Source organism: Procambarus clarkii, chromosome 62, assembly GCF_040958095.1.
Source record: "Procambarus clarkii isolate CNS0578487 chromosome 62, FALCON_Pclarkii_2.0, whole genome shotgun sequence".
Taxonomy (NCBI): Eukaryota; Metazoa; Arthropoda; class Malacostraca; order Decapoda; family Cambaridae; genus Procambarus; species Procambarus clarkii.
The window spans coordinates 23942845-23970508 of NC_091211.1; the positions used below are offsets into that span (position 1 = coordinate 23942845).

The 27664-nt window shown below is 44.1% G+C and overlaps 2 protein-coding genes across 2 annotated transcripts; one reads left to right on the plus strand and one right to left on the minus strand.

Annotated features, from left to right (window-relative positions):
• Window positions 1-1629: 1629 nt before the first annotated feature.
• On the plus strand, window positions 1630-20386 carry LOC138354361 (autotransporter adhesin BpaC-like). The gene is made up of 7 exons (XM_069308526.1): window positions 1630-1671; window positions 2263-2418; window positions 3028-3148; window positions 3640-6747; window positions 7383-7479; window positions 8883-8993; window positions 20146-20386. Exons 1-7 carry the CDS (start codon window positions 1630-1632, stop codon window positions 20384-20386), a joined length of 3876 nt encoding a protein of 1291 aa, XP_069164627.1.
• A 1989-nt stretch (window positions 20387-22375) lies between these two features.
• LOC138354362 (antifreeze protein Maxi-like) lies at window positions 22376-27047 on the minus strand. The gene is made up of 3 exons (XM_069308527.1): window positions 27041-27047; window positions 25085-25590; window positions 22376-22429 (listed from the first exon to the last, which is right to left on the minus strand). Exons 1-3 carry the CDS (start codon window positions 27045-27047, stop codon window positions 22376-22378), a joined length of 567 nt encoding a protein of 188 aa, XP_069164628.1.
• Between the last annotated feature and the right edge of the window lie 617 nt (window positions 27048-27664).

The window sequence follows — 27664 nt, forward strand, 5'->3', positions numbered from 1 at the left end:
TGACCCCTCATAAAATATATAGAGATGAAAGTGGGGAACCAAGTTCTGATGGCAGATTTCTTTTTTTGAGCTAGATTCATTTAAATAGTTCAACCTTTCGGGGGTCAACCCGGGCAACGCCGGGTACTCTAGTATATACGCACACGAGAAGTGAATCCTGCTTTTAAGTATATATACACTTAGAGTTTACATTGGTCTTCAGGACCATACTCAGGACTAAAGTATACTTGCTGTTTGGTTAGCTATTATGGGAGTCTTAACAGTCCAGGGGACAGGACTTAAGTCCAACGCAAAAATATCGTAGGTGAAATAACTTATTCCCAAAAGGAAGGAAATGTATAAGATAAGTTCATCTGACAAGAAACAATGATCCTTATGTACATAAGGAAAATGTTCATCTGTTCAAGGTTGGAGGTCAAACGCTTGGGGATAGTCTCATCCAACTTTGCATGGCGATTGCTGAGGGGCAGGTGACCAACATGAGCGGGTCGAGGAAATCCCCATTGCTGCCATTAAAAGATAATGTTGGTCCCATAGTGACCCCCACCCCCATATGACGTTTGTTGCCACCCTGGGTCGACCTGGTAAACAATATTTCAAATTTGTTTTTCTTTCACCATGGAAAAGTCCATTATGCACTGATGTCAGGAAAAAATACTCACGAAAATATTGCCTTAGAAAGTGAAGAAATGTTATTAATGAGACCCAGTCACCATTCGGGTTTCTGGGTGTGTTGACAATAGTGTGGGAGCCACATGGGATTATGTCCCCATATATTAACGTTATGAATGAATGCATTGTTCATCATAATTCTATTTTGGTGGAATGATGACTGGTCGACCTGCGCGCCAAAAGTTTAAATGTCACAAAATTGTTTGGTTGAACTGGTCACTGAGTAGAGTAAGGTGAGGGGGGAGTAGAGTAAGGTGAGGGGGAGTAGAGTAAGGTGAGGGGGGAGTAGAGTAAGGTGATGGGGGAATAGAGTAAGGTGAGGGGAGTAGAGTAAGGTGAGGGGGGAGTAGAGTAAGGTGAGGGGGAGTAGAGTAAGGTGAGAGGGAAGACAGTGAATGAAAAGAAATGTGGTTAAGAAGAGGAATGACAGTGAAGAGTAGGGGATAGTGGTGACGGGTAGGGAAGGTCTTGAAAGCCAAGGAAGATGTTGAATATGGTGAAGAGTATGCAAGATATTAAAGAAGAGGAAAGGGGGATTAAAGAGAAGGAAGGTAGAGAAGGATAGAGAGAGTGGTGAAAGATATGGGTTGTGGTGAAGGGTTAGGAAGGTGGTGAAGGGTATGAAAGATGATGAAGGGTTAGGATGGTGGTAAAGGGTGTGGAAGGTCTTCCACTCAGAGTTGCACTACGGTTTTTCCAATCAAAACTATGTATCATTTTATTATTTCAATTTATTAATATTAATCATATGAAAATAGATCCAAAATACAGCAATCTGCATGAAACCTGTGGGCTGATGGTTGATGCAGTGAAGGTTGATGAAATGTGAAGCAGGAGGAGGGAGGGAATGGACACATGGAGAAGCAAATACGTGGTGTTAAGGGGGTGGGATGTTTGAGGACTATATAAAGGCCGGGAGGTGGTGATGAACCTCACACTTGCTGAGACTCAGGCAACATGTGGGTTCATCAGCTGGCTGTCCTGGTGCCCCTGGCCATGGTAGGTATCTCTGAACATAACTTCTCGACACTAGTTTCCGGCAACCAGTTCGAACCTAATTTTTCGACTTGAATCATCCTTATCTCTGAATTTGACTAACCTTTACTTTGCTTCGCATTTTATCTATATAAAATAGATAATCAGTATCTTTATCACTACTCTTTATCAGTATCTTAGCTCTATGTCTTGTTATTGTGACCAATTGGAGGAGATAGTGTCATTACTTGATACGTGTGGAGTATATCCTCTTGGACTCATCAGTATAGCGACAGATTCGTCCACTTCCAGAGTCGACACTCGACCTCTTTCCAAGTGATATGTAGTCATATTGACTAGGCGTTTTCTCCGCATAAAGGGATATATACACCGAGAAGTATACTCCATTTATCGGTGTAAATGCAAAGAGAGTTTACTTTTAGTCCTGGACTACGTTCTAGTCTACAGTATACTTGCTGCATGGTCAGTCAGCCATTATGGTGGCCGTATTAACCATCCAGAGGTGACAGGATTTAACTTCAACACGAAATCAAGCTTTATCCTGCTCTGGTACGAGAGATAATCAAGCTTTATCCTGTTCTTACATTGTTACAGGTGATGCACTGTGGCGTGGTGGTTGATTCTGCCGTGGCTGGCCGAAAGCTGAACACAAGAGTCGACAGCGTGATCCAGTGTGGGGACTCCGTTACTCTCGACTTCTCCTCCGCCCTACCTCAGGTTACATGTTCTCCCTGCGAACACCCAATGCAGGTGAGTCTTAACTTAGTGAATAAGCAATGCAGGTGAAACGCCACTTAGTGGATCAAAAATGCAAGTGAGACGCCACTTAGTGAATGCACAAATCCGGTATGACTCCACTTAGTGAACTCACAATGCAGATGATGCTCCGATAAGTGAACATTCACTTATCGGAGCCATTCCAGGCTCAATACACTGTGGAATCTGCTAAGTGAACACCTAATGCAAGAGAGATTTACTAAGAGAACACCGATGCAGGTAAATTTCTGTTAGGTGAACACTGATGTAGGTAAAGTTCCGTTTAGTGAACAGCAATACAGGTGTTCAGGGAACTGGCGAATTAAGCGACACTCTGAAATGACACCTTCAGGTGGTAAGGTGTTTCTTCTCCTTCTTAGGCAGGTCCACAATCGTGGGACCCGCCCCTAGCTTCTCTCACGTGTGACTTAATCTATTCCGTTGACGTTGAAGGGAGGAGTTGGGGGGGGGGGGCGTTGGAGAGAGAATAGGGTGGCGTTGAAGAGAGGAAGGAGTGGGTTGAATGAGAGAATAGGGAGGGGTGGAAACATGTGGGGTGAGTGCTACAGGTCTCTCAAGTGAACTCCTTTCCCCCATCGGCAGACGGTCGTATCGGGACGACAGTATAAGCGGGAGCAGCATCTGTCCCAGATGGGTCTTATGGTTGCCATTGACTACCAGCTGAATGGTTCCATGTCCTGCTCTCTCGTACAAGACCAACCAGGTATGTGTCCTTTCTACTTGTGCCAGGTGTGTGTGTGTGTGTGTGTGTGTGTGTGTGTGTGTGTGTGTGTGCTTGTTGAGTGTGTCCTCTCTACCTGAACTAAGAGCGTATTCTCTCACTATGTGCTAGATGTGTGTGTGTGTTCTTTCTAATCGTACTAGGTGTGTGAGTTCTCTCTTCCTGTTCAGGATACGTGTCCTCTTTTCCAGTACCAGTAGCATATATCTGATTTTATCTTCCACATGCAAGTTTGTAAATATGTCAGCATCACAATTTGTCACTTAATGGGAAACATAAAGTATATGGAGCCCTAGTTATCACTTGTAGGATGACTTGTAACAGTGTCAGCATCACTAGTTGTTATCTGAGAACATGCAGGAAGAAGTGTCAGCCATCCCAGTTGCCACCAGATGGCTGACACGGAGCAGCGTCAGCTACTGACGTGACCTGACCTAAGGGCTTCTGTTCTTACTCGAGTTTCTCACCCGCAGATATGCAGCTTCTTCTATCACGCCTGCAGAGTGAGGCTTGCAGCGAAGCTACCACAACAGTACCTGAAACTACCGTCCCAGGATCTGAAACTACCGTGCCAGGCTCTGAAACCACCGTTCCAGGATCTGAAACTACCGTTCCAGGCGCTGAAACCACCGTTCCAGGCTCTGAAACCACAGTTCCAGGCGCCGAGACCACCGTTCCAGGCTCTGAGACCACCGTTCCAGGTGCTGAGACCACCGTTCCAGGCGCTGAGACCACCGTTCCAGGCGCTGAAACCACCGTTCCAGGCGCTGAGACCACCGTTCCAGGCGCTGAGACCACCGTTCCAGGCGCTGAGACCACCGTTCCAGGCGCTGAGACCACCGTTCCAGGTGCTGAGACCACCGTTCCAGGCGCTGAGACCACCGTTCCAGGCGCTGAAACCACCGTTCCAGGCGCTGAGACTACCGTTCCAGGCGCTGAGACCACCGTTCCAGGCGCTGAGACCACCGTTCCAGGCGCTGAGACCACCGTTCCAGGCGCTGAGACCACCGTTCCAGGCGCTGAGACCACCGTTCCAGGCGCTGAGACCACCGTTCCAGGTGCCGAGACCACAGTTCCAGGCGCTGAAACCACCGTTCCAGGCGCTGAGACCACCGTTCCAGGCGCCGAGACCACCGTTCCAGGCGCTGAGACTACAGTTCCAGGCGCTGAGACCACCGTTCCAGGCGCTGAGACCACTGTTCCAGGCGCTGAGACCACAGTTCCAGGCGCTGAGACCACCGTTCCAAACGCTGAGACCACCGTTCCAGGCGCTGAAACCACCGTTCCAGGTTCTGAGACCACAGTTCCAGGCGCCGAGACCACCGTTCCAGGCGCTGAGACTACAGTTCCAGGCGCTGAGACCACCGTTCCAGGCGCTGAGACCACCGGTCCAGGCGCTGAAACCACCGTTCCAGGCGCTGAGACTACAGTTCCAGGCGCTGAGACCACCATTCCAGGCGCTGAAACCACCGTTCCAGGCGCTGAGACCACCGTTCCAGGCGCTGAGACTACAGTTCCAGGCGCTGAAACCACCGTTCCAGGCACTGAGACTACAGTTCCAGGCACTGAGACTACAGTTCCAGGCGCTGAGACTACAGTTCCTAGCGCTGAGACCACCGTTCCAGGAGCTGAGACCACCGTTCCAGGCGCTGAGACTACAGTTCCAGGCGCTGAGACTACAGTTCCAGGTGCTGAGACCACCGCTCCAGGCGCTGAGACCACCGTTCCAGGCGCTGAGACTACAGTTCCAGGCGCTGAGACTACAGTTCCAGGCGCTGAAACCACCGTTCCAGGCGCTGAAACCACCGTTCCAGGCGCTGAGACCACAGTTCCAGGCGCTGAGACCACCGTTCCAGGCGCTGAAACCACCGTTCCAGGCGCTGAGACTACAGTTCCAGGCGCTGAGACTACAGTTCCAGGCGCTGAGACTACAGTTCCAGGCGCTGAAACCACCGTTCCAGGCGCTGAGACCACCGTTCCAGGCGCTGAGACTACAGTTCCAGGCGCTGAGACTACAGTTCCAGGCGCTGAAACCACCGTTCCAGGCGCTGAGACTACAGTTCCAGGCGCTGAAACCACCGTTCCAGGCGCTGAGACCACCGTTCCAGGCGCTGAGACTACAGTTCCAGGCGCTGAGACTACAGTTCCAGGCGCTGAAACCACCGTTCCAGGCGCTGAGACTACAGTTCCAGGCGCTGAAACCACCGTTCCAGGCGCTGAGACTACAGTTCCAGGCGCTGAGACTACTGTTCCAAGCGCTGAGACCACCGTTCCAGGCCCTGAGACTTCAGTTCCAGGCGCTGAGACTACAGTTCCAGGTGCTGAGACCACCGTTCCAGGCGCTGAGACTACAGTTCCAGGCGCTGAGACTACAGTTCCAGGCCCTGAAACTACAGTTCCAGGCCCTGAGACTACAGTTCCAGGCGCTGAGACTACAGTTCCAGGCCCTGAGACTTCAGTTCCAGGCGCTGAGACTACAGTTCCAGGTGCTGAGACCACCGTTCCAGGCGCTGAGACTACAGTTCCAGGCGCTGAGACTACAGTTCCAGGCCCTGAAACTACAGTTCCAGGCGCTGAGACTACAGTTCCAGGTGCTGAGACCACCGTTCCAGGCGCTGAGACTACAGTTCCAGGCCCTGAGACCACCGTTCCAGGCGCTGAGACTACAGTTCCAGGCGCTGAGACTACAGTTCCAGGTGCTGAGACCACCGTTCCAGGCGCTGAGACCACATCTTCACCAGTGTCCACCGAAACGTCACCAACTCCAGCAACTAATGCAGACTGTGGCAATAATGCCGACAGAGGCACCACTGCTGCCCAGAACGTGGTCTCTTCGACCACCACAGCCACGACACCAGCTACCACCACTACTACCACCCCCGTCGTTGCTGATACTTCCTCTTCTACCACCATCATCGTGCCTGTTGTCTTCAGTACCACACCTGAGTCGACTATAATACCTTCTACCACAACTGCCAGCACTGCTACCACACCTGCTAGTACCATCACATCTACTACCACTTCCACACCTGAAACAACCACTTCTACACCTGAAACAACCACTTCCACACCAACAACCACCACATCAACCACTACCACCACCACTACACCAACCACAACCACCACAATACCAACCACCACCACATCAACGACAACGACCACCACCACAACACCAACTACGACCACTACCACACCAACTACCACCACCACCACACCAACTACCACCACCACCACACCAACTACCACCACCACCACACCAACAACCACCACCACCACACCAACTACAACCACCACCACACCAACTACAACCACTACCACACCAACTACAACCACCACCACCACCACCAAACCAACCACAACCACCACACCAACAACCACCACCACTACCACTACCACCACACGACTACCAACCACTACCATGGTCATCAGCTGCCCCAGCGGATGGCAACTCTTCAACACGTCTTGCTATAACATCACCCAAGTCAGGACAGGCACCTGGTACGATGGGCAAAGATACTGCGCCAGCGTCGGTGGCTCCTTCGCCAAGATCGACAGCAGGGCTGAGGACGACTACATCAGGAGTGAGTGTTGCTCAAGTTCTCTCCTGACGAGGGCAGTAAATGTGGTGTGTGAGAGAGACAATGAGTAAAAGAGACGAGCAGGTATGAGTGTATAATGAGGCGTGTAAAGAGAGGTGAGAAGACAGTTCAGTGAATGCATATTAAGTGATCGACTCCCTTGCTAAGATGGGATGCCGAGGCCATGGCCCCCTCGATCATCATATCACAGGTTCTGAACTGTACCTGGAGGTCAACTTAATGACCACCTTCTCTCCACGAACGTATTGACTAAGTAATCCCACCCATTCTCTTGGGTCTCCCAACCTCCTCATCTTCCTCCCCCTCGTAAACCGACTCACCATGGCCCCTATTAGTCCACTCGCTAGTCCACTCGCTAGTCCATCCCCATCCCCCGACAGTCGACTTATTAACCGCATACTCTCAAATGGAACTTCTTAACCACTGTCCCCATAACGGGACAACTATCTAAACTTCTCCTACAGGGTAATCTATTAACCCCCTCCACCTCAAAGAGCGACATCTTAAACCCCTCCACCTCAAAGAGCGACATCTTAAACCCCTCCACCTCAAAGAACGACCTCTTAAACCCCTCTCCTTTTCGAAGGGCGACTCATTAATCTTAATCCACTTTGCAGGTCAAATTATAGAAAACACCTGGATTGGTCTGAACGACATCAAAGCAGAAGGGTATTTCGTATGGGACGTGGATCTCACCTCTCCTAAATATACCTAGTAAGTCGTTTCAGCGTTGCTGCCAACTGCTCTTTTTTCTCAGAACCTCTCACCAAAATTGCCCAATTTGTTGTCTTTCCCATCACATCTCACTGGAACTGAAGCGCGAAGGCCTCGCTGCGTGGAAGGTCGTTGTTCGATTCCAAATATCTCAAGTGGTTGGACACCGTTCGCCCTATTTTTTTCCTAATATCATACCTACTTATCCTCATATCTCAGCTCCTTGTTCTCACATCCCAGCTTTTTCTCCTCAGATCCCAGATACTTGTCCTCATATCCGAGCTCCTTGTCTTTATATCCGAGTTTATTGTACTTATATCCCAGCTCCTTGTCCTCATATAATTTCCAAGAGTTAAAAAGTCCTGATAGCTACTATTATTACTCCTGCTGTTCCTGCCATACTCTTGCTGGTCCTGTTGTAACCAACGCCGCTCTTAAGGACTTTCTGCTGTTCTTGGTGTAGCCAGCGCCGTTCGGAAGGACTTTTACACTGTTCTTGCTGTAACCAGAACCGTTCACACGAACACTTTTGGTTGGATTCTCCATACTTTCCTCACTTTCAATTCACATGTTTTCACCGTCTCTTTGTTTTTGTAAATGTTCTTTCTCGTTCAGTGAGCTTTTGTCTGGCAGTCACCGTGTCTAGGTGCCTTTCTGTCACTTGTAGAGCGATATATGAAGACTGAATCGCTCCAATCGATCGAATCATTTGAATATTTTTATATTAAAACACAGGCTTTTGAACGAGTAGTTTGGTGTTGAGCTTATCAGAGGAGGATTATTATTGCACCACAACAGTTTACTGACAACCAGTAAAGTATACTCTAGTTCGGAATATAGTCCAGGACTTAAGTAAACTCTCAGTATATAGTATGTAAAGCAAAAAGACTGGTACACCTGTCGGTGAATATACTCTCTTCTATCTCTTTCTACTAAAAATTTGTATTAGTGTACAATAAGGGACTTGCGAAACAGTGGCCTACGTTCTCGATTCACAATTAGGGATCCCAGGTTCGATCCCTAACCGTAGGGATCTACAATTCCCGGGCGGGAGAGAAATGGTTGAGCAAGTTTCCTTTCACCTAGTGCCTATGTTTACCAAGCTGTAAATGGGTAACCATGAGTTAGGCAACTGTTGCAGAGGTGCATCCTGGCAAGGGTCACCAGGTCGACATAGGACAACGAGAATGATTTGTATTTATTATTAACATTTATGTTAAATATATGGCACCTCTCCCCAAGGAATCTATAAAACAATTCAGTAATTGTTATTTTTATGTCTATTATTGGAATTCTTTTTCATGATTTTGAAATTATTAAAGTGTCATCAATTTTATATGTGTTGTAATAATTCGTATCTAGTCTCACATTACATTTTCTTTCACTTTGCTTCCTGCGTTTAGCTTCGGCAAAGGTGAACCAAATAATGGCTTCATTTCGGCGGAGAACTGCGTCGAGTACAACAAGGACAAGTCATATACCTGGAACGATGAGAGCTGCAACTCCTACAGGAGGTGAGTGGGGGAAGGCAAGGGTGAAGGAATACAGTGTGGGAATACAGAGTACAGTGTGGGAATACAGAGTACGGGTTTGAGGTAGGACCGACCAGACCATGCAGGTAAAGGGGGAGACTAATGAAGATGTTGATATCGAATCTGTTTCAATACTCCAACTGAGTGTTCTGAATGACTGTTTTGCTGTGTTGAGTTAGTCAACATTGGGTTATACATTAACGACGGTGGCGACAGATATAATAGTCTTGTTTGTTACGTTTAGGTTCGCCTGTGAGAGGCCGGCTACCATCAAGCTGGGTTAAGATGCTTGAACCCAGCCCACAGCCACGACAGCCTCACATCAGCCAGCACCACACCAGCCAGCACACCTACAACCGTCACCTGCAGGTCTACTACCAGCTGTGGCTACCCTCCAGATGCAGCTCTACCACCCATCTGATTCTTACATTAGTCACCAGCCTCAGCTCTACCACCCACCTGCGCTGAACCCATCTAGCAACACCTTAGCGCAAGCTTCCGCCACACGCACAGCAGCTTAGGGGCTGCCTCGCGTCTGCGCCACAACACTGTAGAGCCACAACACATCAGAGCCTCTGTAGCAGGCAGGAAGCTATAGGAAAGAGCGCCGAGTCACTCAGGATAACAGGGATCACCAACCGACAGCTATATGATATACGCTGAGTTGCTGCACCGAGATTAGTAGTACATATATAAACAATTACACGCCAAGCCTAGATGCTTGCTACCATCCCTCCGTCTCGTTGATCGTCGCTAGCAACCATCCCTATGTCTCGTTGAATAACGTTGAGAGCTCGATAACATTCATCCTTGCCAATCGTTAATCAACACTGCAAGTAGCTGCATTGTTAGGAGTTTGTATATTTAAATGACTTATCTTCCAGCTTATAGAAATATATAATTCATTATAGCCTACAACTATGAGCCATGTTTCAAGTGTGTTATAGAGTGCAGTTTTAACAGTGAAACTGGCTTTCCTTCACAACACACACACACATAACACAGATGTTATCTATTATCATATAATTTTACAGTGAGAAAAGTATTAAATTAGACAAACTGTTATAAATGATGCATAAATATAGCAATATAGCAAGATGATATGGCGTATATTTTCAAATAACCCTCAATTTTGTTCTCGTGAAGCGGAATGTATTCTATTTGCGTGAACAGTGGCCTACAGCAGAGAGAGAGAGAGAGAGAGAGAGAGAGAGAGAGAGAGAGAGAGAGAGAGAGAGAGAGAGAGAGAGAGAGAGAGAGAGAGAGAGAGAGAGAGAAAGAGACTGATTCCCGGATTGAGGGTGACAAAAATCATCCAGAACTGTGAGTACGAGCAAAGTTGGTGAGGAAACGTTTTTACAAGATGAGGCAGAGTGATGAGGACTGGTGGGGAGGACAAGCTAAAGAAACGGAAGCTTCACCAGTCAGCTTTACCATATGTCTAAATCTTTCCAATCAACACAAGAAAGCAGCCAGTAAATCATCACAAGGATATCACTCAGGAACTCACACAAGGATATTATCCAGAAACCAACACTACGATATCACCCAGAAATCCACACAAATATATCACGCATAAACCAACTCAAGGACATAAACCAACAGAAGGATATCACACAGAAACCAACACAATGATATCACGCGGAAACCAACACTAGGACATAAACCAACATAATGATATCACCCAGAAACCAACATAAAGACAGAAACCAACACACAGATATCACCCAGATCTTCAGTTCCGATAATCGATTTACGCATCAGAATCGCTACAGACCTCTATCGGAGTTTATATCAAGGAATATATAAATGGCTTAGTTTTATATTAATCTATAGATGTATGCTACTAAGATCCCCGTCTCGCACGAATGTGCCATTACATGGACATTCAGTTAGCCACGGGATATGAAGGTGTTCTTAAGAACACGAGGAGAAATAAAGTAATAGTGCAATTTTCTAAATACCTTAAACTAGCAAGTCTAAATGATGAGACGTCCAGTGATGTAATGTTGCACAGTGTCACCAAGTTCCTGCTTAACTCCAAGTGGTTGAGCACCATTCCTCCCTTTCCCCCCCCTCCCAAATCTTTATCCTGACCCCTTCCAAGTGGTATATAGTCGTAATGGCTTGGACCTTTCCCCCCTGATAATTCCCTGCCATTCCCAGAGTTAACAGGTCATGGTGCTACGGGATTGAGGGGAGTTGTCACTTTCAGGCAATTGTCGTCGTTGATGCAAGCAAATTCACTTGATCCGTGTAATTACTATGTGACATTTTCCGCTAGACGTTATGTTTCTTAAATACATTTTGTCAGATCAAAATAAGTATTTTTTTCTGAAGCTCTTAAGCCCTTTGGGTGTCTGTTATTTCTCTCCAAGCAAATATAAATGTTTAGAGAAATAAGTGTTATTAAAACATGTAAGTACAGCTGCAATTTTTTTTAAATAACAAACTTAAGTACAACTGTATTCATACATCCACCCTAGACTACATGAAAGGCTACATAATCCATGCCAGGAGCTAGCTATTTGTTACTTGATGCTCCAACTCACAGGATGGCTAATTAAACAGGAGCCGATATTGATAAATTTGTTGGTGCATTATTAGGATATTCTAAAGAGCAAGGGGATGGATGAAATAATTACCATGCTCCAGGTACCACATATCGCCAGGTCTGAAGGGTTCAGTGATTGGACATTCAATATTGTAGTGTGTGAGATAATGACTCAATTCATGTTCACAGAGTTTAATCATGGAGTTCTCAGGATTGGGAGATACGTCACCTGTAGCCACCTGCCTCAGGTAATGCATTTAATTTTTGTTATTAACACATTTAGGTACATCTGCATTTGTGCAGCTACCCTAGACTATATGAAAGGGAGTACAGCGTGTCAAAAATGCTAGCTACGTGAAAACCTAAATTCCCATCACACAGGATGGTTAGTAATAGAGAGGCATGTGATAAATAGTCTGCACTGGCAAAGTCTGGGAGGATGACCCATGGATCGATAAAATCTGCGGGGTGACAAACCAACATTTCACTTACACGAGTATGTGTTACTTCTCAAGTATTTTGGAGGTGAGAGACGAATGAAAATGCATTCGTCGCTGCTATAAAGCGGTCGTGTGAAACTGTATAAGGAAAGTTAGGATAAAGTGCGCAAGCACAGGACCGTCTAATGTCAATCACTCGGATCTCACTCCATTCATTTCCTTACCCTTTTCGCAATTCTTTCAATGCCCTTCTCTTCTTTCAGTTCCTATCATCATTTTATCACTCCCACCAGTGCCTTACGTTTCCTTCCATATTCTTATAGAGCCCTTCACTTCCTACCTTTACATATCTTCACAGAACCCCTCCCCTACATATCCCTGGCCCTTCACCCTTACACTATCATTCATCATCACCCACTACCTTCTTCTAGTGCCCCTTACTCTTAAATGGCGCAAAATTTTGGGTAAACTCGGAGATCACCGAGCCCTCAAGATGGCAGCAAAAGATGCCATATGTGCACCATTTTCATGGCATAAGCTCTGTGATCCTCTTAGGACACGGATGTTGAGGAGTCCTGTAGAGATTGCAATCCTATTCCCAGAGGTTGGAGGAATATTTGCGTTTCTCCAGGGCTTCAGGCCTCGTTATTACTGTGGTATACATTTTACCTTTAGAAACCTTCAAGCTGTTAATCATATAGCATTGAAATAAACGATGGGGAAAAATATTCAACCTTAAAAGTTTCGTGATTTACGCGCAATGAGTGTTGAGTCATATTTTATATATATCCTTAAATACATTCGAAAACATTTTGCTGTGTAGCAAACTTTCAGTGCGCGTGAGATCTATTTGTATTTTGATTTTAACACCGTCTTGTTAATGAAATAACATCCGGCTAACGAAGCTGCTTAAGCTGATAGAGGCGCTCTCAGCAGGCTTCTGACTTTGATCCTCAGCCTGTGTCGAACATCAAAGGATTCTCCCCAAAAAATTAAATTTCACCCTGTTGGTCTTTTAGCTTTCACAACGTATGATACATTAATTTATAGCCTCCATGCCCCGTCCTCTCCTAAACTCCCTTTCTCATTCTTATATAATGGAATAATGGCTGGCCAATATCAAATTAATGACGTCTTTGGTATGTTATTTGATGAATAGGGTTTAACGTTTTTTCACGAAAGTTGAAATATGATAATTTAGAGTTATATCACGTTTAATGGGGCCTTGACACCTCTCGCCACCCCTTACATTACATTGCGCTTTTCAGACAACAAGGCTAATCAGGACTGAGGACATACCCTAAATATCCGGTGCACTAATGCAGATGATGTGACTGGCAAACCAGTTGAGATGAGAGAGGGAATATTAGAGACAGAGTGTGACATAGTAGCAATAGTGAAAACAAAGTCAATTATTAGAATAACAAATGGCATATTCCACAAAGAATAACAGGCAATGAGAAGAGACAAGAATCATGTGGAGGAAGGCGAGTGGCACTGCTGGCCAAGACATATGGCTCACGGGGATGTAAGGAGGGAGACACCAGGCACTCGTCGAAGGAGTGATAACATGTGAGGTGGAGGCGGAGATCTGTAGCCCAATAGGAAACACCGGGTGACCTGTGAAGAAGAATAAGGAAATAAAACCAATATGTGAATCCTCTAGGAATCTCAGACTAGCTGTTGACACCTGATGAGAAAGACCATCAGAACATTGTATAAAACCTACCTAAGACCAGCCTTTCAGTATGCATCGCTACATATATTTCGAACACACACACACATCCACAGAATGCAGCCTTTTGCAGCTGTATCTCCTAGGTACCCATTTACTGCTAGGTGAATAGGCGCATTAGGTGAAGGTGAAAGAAACTCATTCTGCCTAGTGTACATGCCTTGTGTATACTTGTGTACTTACCTTGTGAGTGTGAGTGTGTGAGTGTGTGTGTGTGTGTGTGTATGTGTGTATGTGTGTGTGTGTGTGTGTGTGTGTGTGTGTGTGTGTGTGTGTGTGTGTGTGTGTGTGTGTGTGTGTGTGTGTGTGTGTGTGTGTGTGTGATTCACATCACTATTAATGTTGCTAACTCTTTTATAGTCAAAATTCACCATTAATACGAAAAACAAGACTTCCGCATTTATTTTATACGCTTAACATCTGCCCTAGACCTTTTGTTCGCCGTCTTTTGTTAGAATTTTGACAAACAATCGTTGTGTATTGTTTACAGGCAAAAATCTACGTAATTAATACAAATAATACACGGCATCAAATGCTCTGCTCTTTGATGGATTAGCTCTTTACTTATGTTTTTCTGCTGACGTATGTGGAGGAGATGACGGTGGCTGTTACAACCACGTAGATGTTGGTGTTACAACCTCGTAGATGTTGGTGTTACAACCACGTAGATGTTGGTGGGTGTTACAACCACGTAGATGTTGGTGTTACAACCTCGTAGATGTTGGTGTTACAACCACGTAGATGTTGGTGGGTGTTACAACCACGTAGATGTTGGTGGGTGTTACAACCTCGTAGATGTTGGTGTTACAACCTCGTAGATGTTGGTGTTACAACCACGTAGATGTTGGTTGGTGTTACAACCACGTAGATGTTGGTGGGTGTTACAACCTCGTAGATGTTGGTGGGTGTTACAACCACGTAGATGTTGGTGTTACAACCACGTAGATGTTGGTTGGTGTTACAACCACATAGATGTTGGTGGGTGTTACAACCTCGTAGATGTTGGTGGGTGTTACAACCACGTAGATGTTGGTGTTACAACCACGTAGATGTTGGTTGGTGTTACAACCTCGTAGATGTTGGTGTTACAACCTCGTAGATGTTGGTGTTACAACCTCGTAGATGTTGGTGTTACAACCCCGTAGATGTTGGTGGGTGTTACAACCACGTAGATGTTGGTGGGTGTTACAACCACGTAGATGTTGGTGGATGTTACAACCACGTAGATGTTGCTGGGTGTTACAACCACGTAGATTTTGGTGGGTGTTACAACTACGTAGATGTTGGTGGATGTTACAACCACGTAGATGCTGCTGGGTGTCACAACCACGTAGATTCATTATCGCTCTTAATTTAATTACATTAAATTTAACCATCGTCTTCTGTGAAGACGAAAAAAATTATGATTCCTACGAAAGCTTGTGATATATAAGGCGAGAATTAATTAAGTTTTTAAGAGTTTTGGTAATGGAACAATAAGGTAAGTACCTTTTTGTTCGTTTAATGAGAAGGATGAAGGGTTACGAGTGTCATTTCAAGTTGAAGAGGAGATGATTTACATGGATCTTGCACAGGAATTAGCAGCAGGCTCCGGTGTAGGGGTTTGCACTATCAACAGCTCGTATCACAAGCCGGAACGACACGGGATCGAGCCCTGTGTGGAGAGGGATAACTGATCACCATTTGTTTACTATTCACCCCAGTTGCACCCAGAACTAAAAGGGGGATCTCCATGTAAAATGACTGGTCGACCTTGTTCTAGTGTAAACATGGCGGTGAAGAGCAAACTCGATTCAATTACATGTGCCGAGGTAAAGAGAGAGAGAGAGAGAGAGAGAGAGAGAGAGAGAGAGAGAGAGAGAGAGAGAGAGAGAGAGAGAGAGAGAGAGAGAGAGAGAGAGAGAGAGAGAGACATACAGCATACATACATACAGCCGTATACAGCCGCTCAGATTCCAATTATTAATTATGCTTTCATCAATTTAATATGCACACCAATGAACGACACCAGGTACCCGGAGATTATCGAAGCACCGCGAAAAAACTCCTCCTGACCTAGCAAGCCAACATTTATATTACTCTCTTTGAACACCACCAATTTTAAGTATTTTTGTAGTTATTGTTCTCAGAAACATTAGTATAATCTCTCCTTATTGTGAGTTAATGGATGAAAGGCAAACCCATGCGATAATCTCTTTCATTTTCATTATGGTAATTGTTTTAACTGCAGTGTAAACGTTGGTACCAGTGCCCCCACACGGCAAGATTCTGAATTAAAAAAAACTGTTAAACATTAAATGGAAAAAGTCACGGCTTGAGAAAAATAAAATTGTTGGGAATGACTAACACACACGCACGCTCGCACTCACACAAACACAAACTTAGGTGATTTCTTTCATCTGACATCTTTGTTCACCTAACAGTAAATAGATACCTGGGAATTAAACAGGCGTGTGTGTGTGTGTGTGTGTGTGTGTGTGTGTGTGTGTGTGTGTGTGTGTGTGTGTGTGTGTGTGTGTGTGTGTGTGTGTGTGAGTGAGAGTGTGCCCGAACGTCACATCCATGAAACCAATGAACAGGATGTAATTAATTTTCAGGATGCGTACACTGGACTAAATAATGAAACCTACTTTTAATTTTTGTATTAGTTTTCAATTTTATTTAATACACAACATGTTTATAATGTATCCGTCATTATGATGGACACAGACGCAGAACAGGTATCCAATTGGCACTCAGCTGAGGGTGCCATGGGGTAACAGTGCCACACTTAGTGGACAAGGTTCCAGCTCGGAGGAGAGGAGGAGGAGGAGGAGGTAGTCAAAGGAAACGTTAATGTCTTAAAAGGAGTAAAAGGTCAAAGGAGAGGAGTAGTTGTTCAAAGGAGAGGAGAAGATCAAAGAAGAGAAGAAAGACAAAGGAGAGTAGAATAAGGTTGACGCAGAAGAGAAGTATCAAAGGGGTTGAGGATGGCGAGACTGAGAAAAGGGAACAACTATGGCTATTAGTTTTCTCACGTCATATATGGAGTACTAAGTGAAGGTTTGCATGCTCCTGACTTTGTCAATTGATTATTCGGGACTGGGTTTTTGTTTCTTATCCTCTACCTCCTTCTCTCACCCTGTATCTCCCTCCCTACATCTCTCTTTCACTCTATATACGTCCCACTCTCACCCTCTAAACCCTTTCTCACTCTCTACATCCTTCTCTCACTCCCTGTCTCTCTCTTGCACACTCTCTCCGTTTTTTTCATCCCTTCTTATATCCCTTATATTGTAATATATAACCACCCACTCACCACGCATATTCTAACACATCGTATCCTTTATGTCTTACATCCTCTGTTTCACTTCCCAACTTTATTGCCCATTTCCAACGTACCTTCCTTCTCCAGCAGTTCCTTTCCTCTTGTCTATCAAACACATTTCCATGCAATATACACCTGATCGCAGTATCAGTATTCAACCATCTCTTCCCTCACCATTTCCACCCTTCTTACTCCTTCTGTTCTTCGCATATTTTTGTTTCTAGCCCTTTAATATTTCTTATTTGCAGTTTGAAGACCAACGTTCCCTCGGCCCCTTGTCTCATTGTTTGGTTTGGGTGAGCACTCCCCTTCATTATGTACTGGCGTGGCAGTTCTTCTGGTAAGTATATGTATACATATGTATAAATATTCATACCCATATGCACAAATAGACATTAATTCAAAATACATATATTTATGCATACATGTTTACATACATACACACACACACATTAATATATATATATATATATATATATATATATATATATATATATATATATATATATATATATATATATATATATATTAGGCCCACCTACACTCTGGCCTGTGGGTAATTGTATTCTCCCCCTACGCCCCTCTTTCAGATAAAAAAAAGATCACAATGGAGTGATATATCAATACCTGACACCACTTACGGACCTCCACAGCTGAACCGTCAACACCTGACACCACTTAGGACTCTACAACTGAATCATCAACACCATTAAAGAAGCGTCGCGGGACGAATGCATCAGGCTGCTTTACTATGCCACAACGTTTGTTCCTGCGTCTGCTGCTGGCAGACCATCAGTGCAGGAAACAGGATTAAATTCACACCGCTAATTGAATGGCTGGCGAGGGAGGCCTAAGCCCCCAAACTATTACCAGATAATTTGACGAAGAGGAAAGTTATCTTGGTGACTGTGAGGTGAACGATAAGAAAGTTATCCTGGTGACACTGAGATGAACGGCAAAACCTGACGGGATGACGCTTCGTCTTCAGGGCTGAGAGGCGCCACTTGGAGCTACACTTCCCAGCAGGTAGATGGCCGCAGGTAATGATGAGCTGAGAGATGCTGGCGGCTGCGTCTGCCCCCGGAAGACATATCTCCGTATCTTCACACCTTAGAGACGGAAGACAGCCGGAGTGATGATAATCCTTTTCAATTTATCTCACTTTCCTGGCCATTGTGAACAGCGCTACCGGAAGGCCATCCGGGTGTTGAGTGATGCGGAACATTTACTTGATACATCGGACACTTAGCTAGTCCGCATGTACATAAAGCCGCCATCAAGTTTGTCAAGCGGACATATTTCTCCAAGATTATCGAGGGACCTGAGAACTCAGGGCATGCAACGGTGACCAGAGAGACTCCCAGCTCTGGTACTTTTGGGGGTTGAAATTTTGCTATGGTCCACTTTTAATCATAGTTAAGATGGATTCATAAAATACTATCGAGATGTTTAGAAATCTTGACTTGGTCGCAAATTCGAAGACTGCAGAGGATCACAGCCCGTCTTCCTTAAGTTTCCCAAAGTCAAGAAACTGTCGTACTATTTCCACTATCCTAAACCCAAAACAGAAAAGGGACAGTATGTCTATTTCGCGAACCGCTACCATTTTGTACTACGATGATTTTTGGCCAAAATGCCACACTCTATTAAGAGGACGGGTTGGAGGAGAACCCCTTCACTCCCTGGAATGTCCTGCTGATAGTACTCTTATGAGAGATACTCCAAATTTGAAAGAATGTAATGTAATTACAAGAAGAAGGCGCTAAGCCAGTATAACTACATAGTCCTTGGAAAGTACATGAAGAAAGGATAGAAGCTGGGATATGGAAACCATAGTGGAGCACTTGGATCATCGGGGGGAATCGAACGCCAATGCTGCCAGAAGCAAGACCATCCCTGATTCTGTTTGCAGCTGAATATGTTCAGAGCTGATTTTCTGGGTCAGCATTACTCTGTGCACAGAAAATATTATGCCAGAAGAAGATTTCATTGTGCACAAACTATGGTATGAAATATGAAGATATTCACCCAATAGATCGTAAGAGTACATGCAAGTTGCCACATGCATATTCTTAGAGGAAACAAACATGCCAACTGATAGATATGATAAATACGGACTGCTCTAGAGTTTAAATTAAGGCCTACATTAAATATTATCCAAATAAAAGTAGAACATTTAAATAATATATCAATTACAGAATTACAATATACAAAGGTGTCCTCTAAATAAAACATGAATAACTAAGCTTATGGGGGAATTTACCCAAAAGAAGCTACCCTTGTATACAACATTAATCCACCTGTCAGACATAATCCCATCTAAGTGGTCGCTCTCAGGCCAGGATTACCTCAGGCAACAGTGCTCGTGTTGAGCTTAGAAGAGGCACCCTGAGGTCGTCGGCAACTCTGATTAATACAGTAGAGGTGTGAGAGGCAGAGACAAGAGGCATCCCACTGTGCTGCTGAGAATCTCTAACATTATAAGATAGAAAACTGTATGTTCATAATGTTAATGTTTATACATTAAACATTTAGGATAATGTTTAGGACAAATTAGACGTCGACGAGAAGTAAATTAAAATTGTTATTTCCCAAATGTATGATACATCAGACTTGCGACTACTACGGCTGCTGCACTATGGAGAGTCAACATAAGCTTCAAGTCTTACTTTGTTAACACCGTAAACGACCACAGTTACTCTCCTCTCCCTTGTTTCTTCCCTCTCTCTCTTCATCCCCTTTAACTCTTTCCCCCTTATGTACCCATTCGTCCTCTACCTTTTTCCTTAAACAACGTTCCCTTCTCTCTCTCCCCCTTTCCCTCTCAACCCTCTACTTCCTTACTTCTCTTCTCCTTGACAACCGCCGCCCTGAGAACACCTCCAGGTTGACACACTTTACGGAAGTGGGCGGAGTTCATGAATATATTTAAATACTTAACAAGGGGGCGTGATGACCTGGTAAGAATATCCAATGTTAAAAGTTATACATTACATCGAATTTTGAGTGTCTGTGACGGGCATGTGGTCGGCCCGACGACAGTTGACACTTATCATACCTCTTGTTCTGGAGAGTTTATATCTCTTGTTGCATCACAGGTGCATTATCTCTCATGTATCATCTCTCCTACAGCATTTATCGTGCGGTATGCCTCATTTATCACCTCGAGTAACGGCTCTCGTGCAGCTTATCTCGCTTTATCTGTTGTGTAATATCTCTAGTACAGCCGCCATCGTGCAGCATCTCTTGTACATCATCTCATGGGCAGGATCACTCATGCAGCATCTCTCGTCTCCCAGGGTGATGCTGGAGGTTGCTTCTCGTCCTGCCAGCGAATGACATTGGAGACCAGAGAACGCTCGTTGATAGCGACGGAGGGAATATATTACACTGAAAGTGGAGTATTAGTGTGTGCTAAGTGTGAGGTGTGAGTGGGGGTGTTGTGTGAGTTAGATTGTTGTGAGGAGTGTTTGAGAGAGAGTGTGGTGTGTTTATGAGTGATTGAGGGAGTGCTGATAAGACGAGAGCAAATGCCATAGCGTGGTGAGATTTAGAAACAAATTTAAAATACACATTTACAGATTTAACAAACCTTGAACTAATGCGGAATTTTAGGGAACAATTTTGCACTACTAATGCGGAATTTTTATTGAATCTACTACAGCAATAGCAAGAAATTAACGCACTTATTGAAATAAGAAAAAGATGTTAAAAAGCCGAAATTAGTAGGTATTGCTAATAGCCAATTTTGATTGATTTACAGGTACAATGCTCTTTACGGGTGAATGTCCACTCTGCACTTAAGCACACACTGGTCCTGCCAAAGAGCTTGAATTCCATCAAGAGTAAGTACAGTACTTTTATGGTCTACACATGCACACAGATCAGGCCCTCACAGCCGAGCGGACAGCGTTCGGGAGTCGCAGTCCACGGACCCGAGTGTGAGTTTTGAGTCCCAGCAGAGGAAAAAACAAATAAGCAGAGAATCTTTCATCTGATGTCTGTATATATTATATATTTATATATATATATATATATATATATATATATATATATATATATATATATATATATATATATAATATGCGTCACACACACACACTAGGTGGGATGCCCAGCATTCTGTCTAAATTTTTCAGTCTAATTTCCTGATTCTGTTTGCCTCACTCTGGTTCTTAAGACTCATAGGCTGGCAGTCAGTTGACTATTCACTTTAACTGATCAAATATTACATTTAATAAGTCAAAATATCGATTCATCAGTCGAGTGGCGCACTCTGGCACCACACGCAAGAGCAGAGCCTGACAGAGCACAGTTGCTGCAGGTCCTGTGCCAAGGGTCGTTGTAAGCCGGCTGTTAGAGGACACTTGCTGTAGCATCACAACCACCGAATCTCCTAATTCTGTGGCTGCCAAAGCTCTGTTCCTTCGCTAAATATTTACTCCCAGGTAGCTGGACTTCAGACAGCCACCCCATCAGTCCATGTTACGAGCTGTATTAATGGGGCGTGTGTGGAGCACATCGCTCGTTGTCTTACTCTTCATCGTCCCCGGGATGTTTGTGGACGGTAACGAGCTTCGTCTGTGGCGACACGTCACGTTGTCACAGAGCAAGCTGTCCAACATGGACGTATATAAGATTTTAGTGACAGGCGTGCCATCAGCCGGCCCTACCCAGATCTTACGTTGCTCCAACAACTGCACCATGCACGACTGGTGTAATCTGTGGTGTAGTGATCCCTCCAGCGCCTTCTGTATCTTCTCCAACATGTTTGTCATGCCTACATACCTGGAGAACAGCACCGACATTCTCAACTGCTACACCCGACGTCCACTGGACTACGCTGCAACAGCCACGATCACGGCTGGTTTACAAAATGTTGCTAATCCTTCAAGGGTAAAGGAGCACATGGTTGATGGTATCTATAATTTACATATGGATGATTGCTTCGCCACTGTAAACAAGACCAACGAGCGGTGGTTTGTTTTAGATCTAGGGAAAGCTGTTGTCATTAACCACATTATGCTCGTTATACAACCGAATGTCAAGGCTGCACAAACCACTGACATCGAGGTGAGAGTGGGAACATCCGCCGTGGTGTCTCCACAAGGACTCGGTGCTTACGAGCTCTTCGGTTGGTTCCCCGGACCAGGGACGCCTAATGAATACGTCTATATGATTTCTCCCAGGCCCGTGTGCATCAGGTACGTCTCGGTGCAAACGATGTCTGAGGCTTTTCCACTACAGATTGCTCACATCGAAGTGTACTAACTCCTTCACGACACAGATCAATCACGTGGAAGTGTACTAACTCCTTCGTGGCACAGATCAATCACGTGGAACTATACAAACTCCTAAACGACACAAACAAGAGCATACAACCTTGAGGAAGAATGACAATGTAACTCATTGAGTGTAATCATACTGGCCTCTTTGTTAATTATCTAATAAAATGTGTCCAGGATTATATAAATTAGATAACTTTATAATTAGTAAGATTTGTGATATATATAAAATTAAGTAAACAATAAGTGAATGTGCAGTTTATTCTAAAAATGAGGGACTACCCCGTTAATATTTACTTAATCATCTCACCATTATGTCACTTCCATTAATGGATATTTTAGCTTATGGATCTTTTAGTCAGATATAGTTGGGTATATATTATCAAACCTTTATGTCTTCTGTCTTTCTTTGATAATGTGGTGAAACACGAAAAAGTTCGGAATTTTCGTTTTCTTTTCCTAGTGGATACGACAGTACTATTACGACTATATAGCACTGGGAAAGGGTCAGGAAAAGGATTTGGGATGGGACGGGGGGGGAGGGGGGGAAGGAATGGTGCCCAATCACTTGGACGGTCGGGGATCCTGATTTCCTGAATTTATATATTTTTCAAATTGTTTTCTTATGAAATGATAAAGCTATCCATTTCACTATGTGTTGATACCTGGTTGATACCTGGTTGATGGGGTTCTGGGAGTTCTTCTACTCCCCAAGCCCGGCCCGAGGCCAGGCTCGACTTGTGAGAGTTTGGTCCACCAGGCTGTTGCTTGGAGCGGCCCGCAGGCCCACATACCCACCACAGCCCGGTTGGTCCGGCACTCCTTGGAGGAATAAATCTAGTTTCCTCTTGAAAATGTCAATGGTTGTTCCGGCAATATTTCTTATGCTTGCTGGGAGGACGTTGAACAACCGCGGACCTCTGATGTTTATACAGTGTTCTCTGATTGTGCCTATGGCACCTCTGCTCTTCATTGGTTCTATTCTACATTTTCTTCCAAGTCGTTCACTCCAGTACGTTGTTATTTTACTGTGTAGATTTGGTACTTGACCCTCCAGTATCTTCCAGGTGTATATTATTTGATATCTCTCTCGTCTTCTTTCTAGTGATTAATTATTTGTGTGAGTTATTGTGTGTGAGTAAATTATTTTTAATTTGAGTTAAAACTAATGTAGATATATGACTGAACCTAACCGAACCTACCTAACCTAACCTATCTTAACCTAACCTAAACTAACATAGCTAAGTCAATAATTTGAGTTTTGAATAAAGTACAAAAATAATATTTCAAATAAAACAATTGGATTTTTTTAAATAATGAAAAATCAATCGGCCTATTAGGCAAATCGGACCTTGCATAGTAGGCCGAGAAGTGCGTTCTGGCTACTAGGTACGACATATATATATATATATATATATATATATATATATATATATATATATATATATATATATATATATATATATATATATATATATATATATATATATGAATACAAGAAAATTTTCTGAAAAAATGAAAAACAAATCAAATATCATGAAGGTATGGCTGAAGGCCTGTGTTAAGTGACTGGTAGCTAAAGTGGTCATCTGGGTTAATGTTCACTCTTCACTTTAGCACGCACTGGGTCCTGGCAGAGTGTTTAAACTCCATCAGGAATACATACATTACTTTTAAATAATCCATACAGGCATGCATGCGCCCACCCAGACACACACACACACACACACACACACACACACAAAGATATTCCAGTACCTATTTAAGCTATTTATAAAACAAACAATACCATTAGGTCATTAAAAACCAAAATAATTAGAATGATGAAAATAGAGATCGGTGCTAAAAACTCTTTACATTTCAACACAATAAAAGGCAAAGCCACATTAGTTCCAATTGAAACCAAAACCAAAAAATAATCTAGAGAATTAAATTTGTTGTCAGGAAATCAGCACAGTGAGAATAACTGATGGTGACTAAGCTACAACTTCCCAGAGAATTATATAGAAAAAATAAACACGAACAAAATATGCATTAATATTTATCTAGGGATTGACGAGAAATCCTTAAAGACTAAGAGCAAAAGTTTTCGTAATCTGAAACATCAATCACAACTGAATTTGCTGAGAAATAATTGGCCCAAGAGTTGGAGAGAACTCACAGAGAGAAAAGCTGAAAGACTGAGCAGAAAGTAAATTTCAAACGTATGTTAGTGATTAAACAAAAAGTCCCAACAACCCACACTCCCTCACAACTCCAAGTCCTCTTGGAAATGTTTACAAAAACACAACCTCTGTTAAATATGGTCACTCTGTTAAACCTGCCGTGTCAATACTGCAACACGAAACTTTTTTAAATCCCTGTTGCCTCAGGTGTTGTGTTCAAGCTCACAGGGAGGACGGTTGGTTTCGTGCATTGCTATATTTTATATATAGTGCATATATATATACATATTGTTTTCTTCTTCACAAAAATCGACAAGAGCTACCAAAGCCAGGAAAACGGCGTCTTACAGAGGCAGAGTCCTGAGACTGCAAATCAGCCGTACTGCACGTCGGGAGGGCAAACACAGTCTCCATAAGAAGCTTAAAGAAAGTCAGCTTCGCTCAGCTCAAACTTCACTCAGAATCTCAGGAGACTGTGATGATACAAACACCGACACAAAAATACCCCAAAAAACGAATTGACTCACTCTTAAGAGTTCTTGAATTTAATTAGAAGACTTAGAAATACTTAAGTTGTTTTCGTTTACCTTGTTCGGGGAGGAATGCCAGCTGTTGTAGGACCTGCGGGACCTTGTGGGGGGGACATGTTGATGACGGAGTTGGGGCCTTCTCCTGCTGCTGATCTGATTTGTTGCTTCTGCTAATTTCGCTGTTGATGCTGCCGATTTCGCTGTTGATGCTGCCGATTCCGCTGTTGATGCTGCCGATTCCGCTGTTGATGCTGCCGATTCTGCTGTTGATGCTGCCGATTCTGCGGTTGATGCTACTGATTCTGCTGTTGGTGCTGCCGATTCCGCTGTTGATGCTGCCGATTCCGCTGTTGATGCTGCCGATTCCGCTGTTGATGCTGCCGATTCTGCTGTTGATGCTGCCGATTCCGCTGTTGATGCTGCCGATTCCGCTGTTGATGCTGCCGATTCCGCTGTTGATGCTGCCGATTCTGCTGTTGATGCTGCCGATTCTGCTGTTGATGCTGATACGGACGTTCCTGCGTGTGCTGATGTTTCGATTTCTGCGGATGCTGATGATGACACTGATGTCGATGTTTATATTGATGCTGATGCTGCTTCGTATGATTATTGTGTTCCTGATTCTCCTGCTGGCTGATGAGGGCTTGGTCTGAATGCTGCTGATGCTGCTACTATATGCTTAGAAAATTGTCTCTAGAGTATTTGTTTTTTCAATTACGAGCATTTTTTAAAAATAATATGCATTTTATCAAACTGTGAGTATTTCTTTTTACAATTATGAGTACTTTTGTTCAATTAACTATTTATTTTCAATATCAGAGCTTGTGTGATGTTCACTGTTACATACGCATGCCTTTCTGATGTCCATTATTATAGATGTTCATTAGAGTAAACACATATATTATTTACCAAATGAGTATTGATAGATAGTGTTATCGTTATTATTCATGACAGCGAGCCTTTAATAGATATTAATGTAAGTCAGAATTATAGAACAGTAGCAGGGCTCAGAGGATTGCTGTGGTGTTAGGTTAAAAGTGTAGCAGCCGCGGGAGGGTTGTCGTGGCCACCACAGCTTACACACAGTAAGCTGCGTGTAAGCTGTGATGGTAAAGTCTGTGACACTCCCCCCTAGAACTGACAGGGATGAAGGGGTGGTGGTTGGAGGTGGGGGAGAGAATGTTATTGGTAAGTAAGTACCAATACAAGGAGTAAGTGCATTACTTTTATGGCATAAACACGAACACAGGTCCTCACGGCAGAGCGGACAGCGTTCGAGAGTTGCAGTCCACGAACACGACTTTGAGTCCCAACAGAGGGAAAACAAATGGGCAGAGAATCTTTCCTCTGATGCCTGTATGTATATATATATATATATATATATATATATATATATATATATATATATATATATATATATATATAGAGAGAGAGAGAGAGAGAGAGGGAGAGAGGGAGAGAGTTTATATATATATATATATATATATATATATATATATATATATATATATATATATATATATATATATATATATATATATATATATATATAATATATATACACACACACCCATTAGGTGGGATGCCCAGCATTCTGTGTGTCTAAATTTTTCAATCTAATTTCCTGCTTCTCCTTGCCTCTCTCTCTTATCTGGTTCTTATGAGTCATGGCTTGCAGTCAGTTCACTACTCACTACATCAAATGCTAAACTTTTAAGTAAAAATATCGATTCATCAGTCGAGTGGCACACTCTGGCATCACACGCAACAGTAGAGCCTGACAGAGCCCAGTTGATGCAGGTCCTGTGCCAAGGGTCGTTGTACGCCGGCTGTTAGAGGACACTTGCTGTAGCATCACAACCACCGATTCTCCTAATTCTGTGGCTGCCAAAGCGCTGTTCCTTTGCTAAATATTTACTCCCAGGTAGCTGGACTTCAGACAGCCACCCCATCAGTCCATGTTACGAGCTGTATTAATGGGCCGTGTGTGGAGCACATCGCTCGTTGTCTTACTCTTCATCGTCCCCGGGATGTTTGTGGACGGTAACGAGCTTCGTCTGTGGCGACACGTCATGTTGTCACAGAGCAAGCTGTCCAAGATGGCACCATATAAAATTTTAGAGACAGGCGTGCCATCAGCCGGCCCTACCCAGATCTTACGTTGCTCCAACAACTGCACCATGCACGACTGGTGTAATCTGTGGTGTAATGATCCCTCCAGCGCCTTCTGTATCTTCTCCAACATGTTTGTCATGCCTACATACGTGGAGAACAGCACCGACATTCTCAACTGCTACACCCGACGTCCGCTGGACTACGCTGCAACAGCCACGATCACGGCTGGTTTACAAAATCGTGCTGATGCTCTGAAGGTAAAGGAGAACATGATTGATGGTATCTATAATTTACATATGGATGATTGCTTCTACAGTGCAAACAAAAGCAGCGACCGGTGGTTTGTTTTAGATCTAGGGAAAGCTGTTGTCATTAACCACATTATGCTCGTTATACAACCGAATGTCAACGCTGCACAAATCACTGACATCGAGGTGAGAGTGGGAACATCCGCCGTGGTGTCTCCACAAGGACTCGGTGCTTACGAGCTCTTCGGTTGGTTCCCCGGACCAGGGACGCCTA

What these genes read in the sequence shown, in the direction of transcription:
- LOC138354362 (XM_069308527.1), bottom strand. An exon ending in GGCATTCCTCCCCGAACAAG is followed by an intron (nt 22,430 to 25,084) that starts GTAAACGAAAAC and finishes TTCTTCCTCAAG; the next exon opens with GTTGTATGCTCTTGTTTGTG.
- LOC138354361 (XM_069308526.1), top strand. Translation starts at nt 1,630, where the DNA reads ATGTGGGTTCATCAGCTGGCTGTCCTGGTGCCCCTGGCCATG. An exon ending in TGAGGACGACTACATCAGGA is followed by an intron (nt 6,748 to 7,382) that starts GTGAGTGTTGCT and finishes TCCACTTTGCAG; the next exon opens with GTCAAATTATAGAAAACACC. An exon ending in AGCTGCAACTCCTACAGGAG is followed by an intron (nt 8,994 to 20,145) that starts GTGAGTGGGGGA and finishes GTTGCATCACAG; the next exon opens with GTGCATTATCTCTCATGTAT.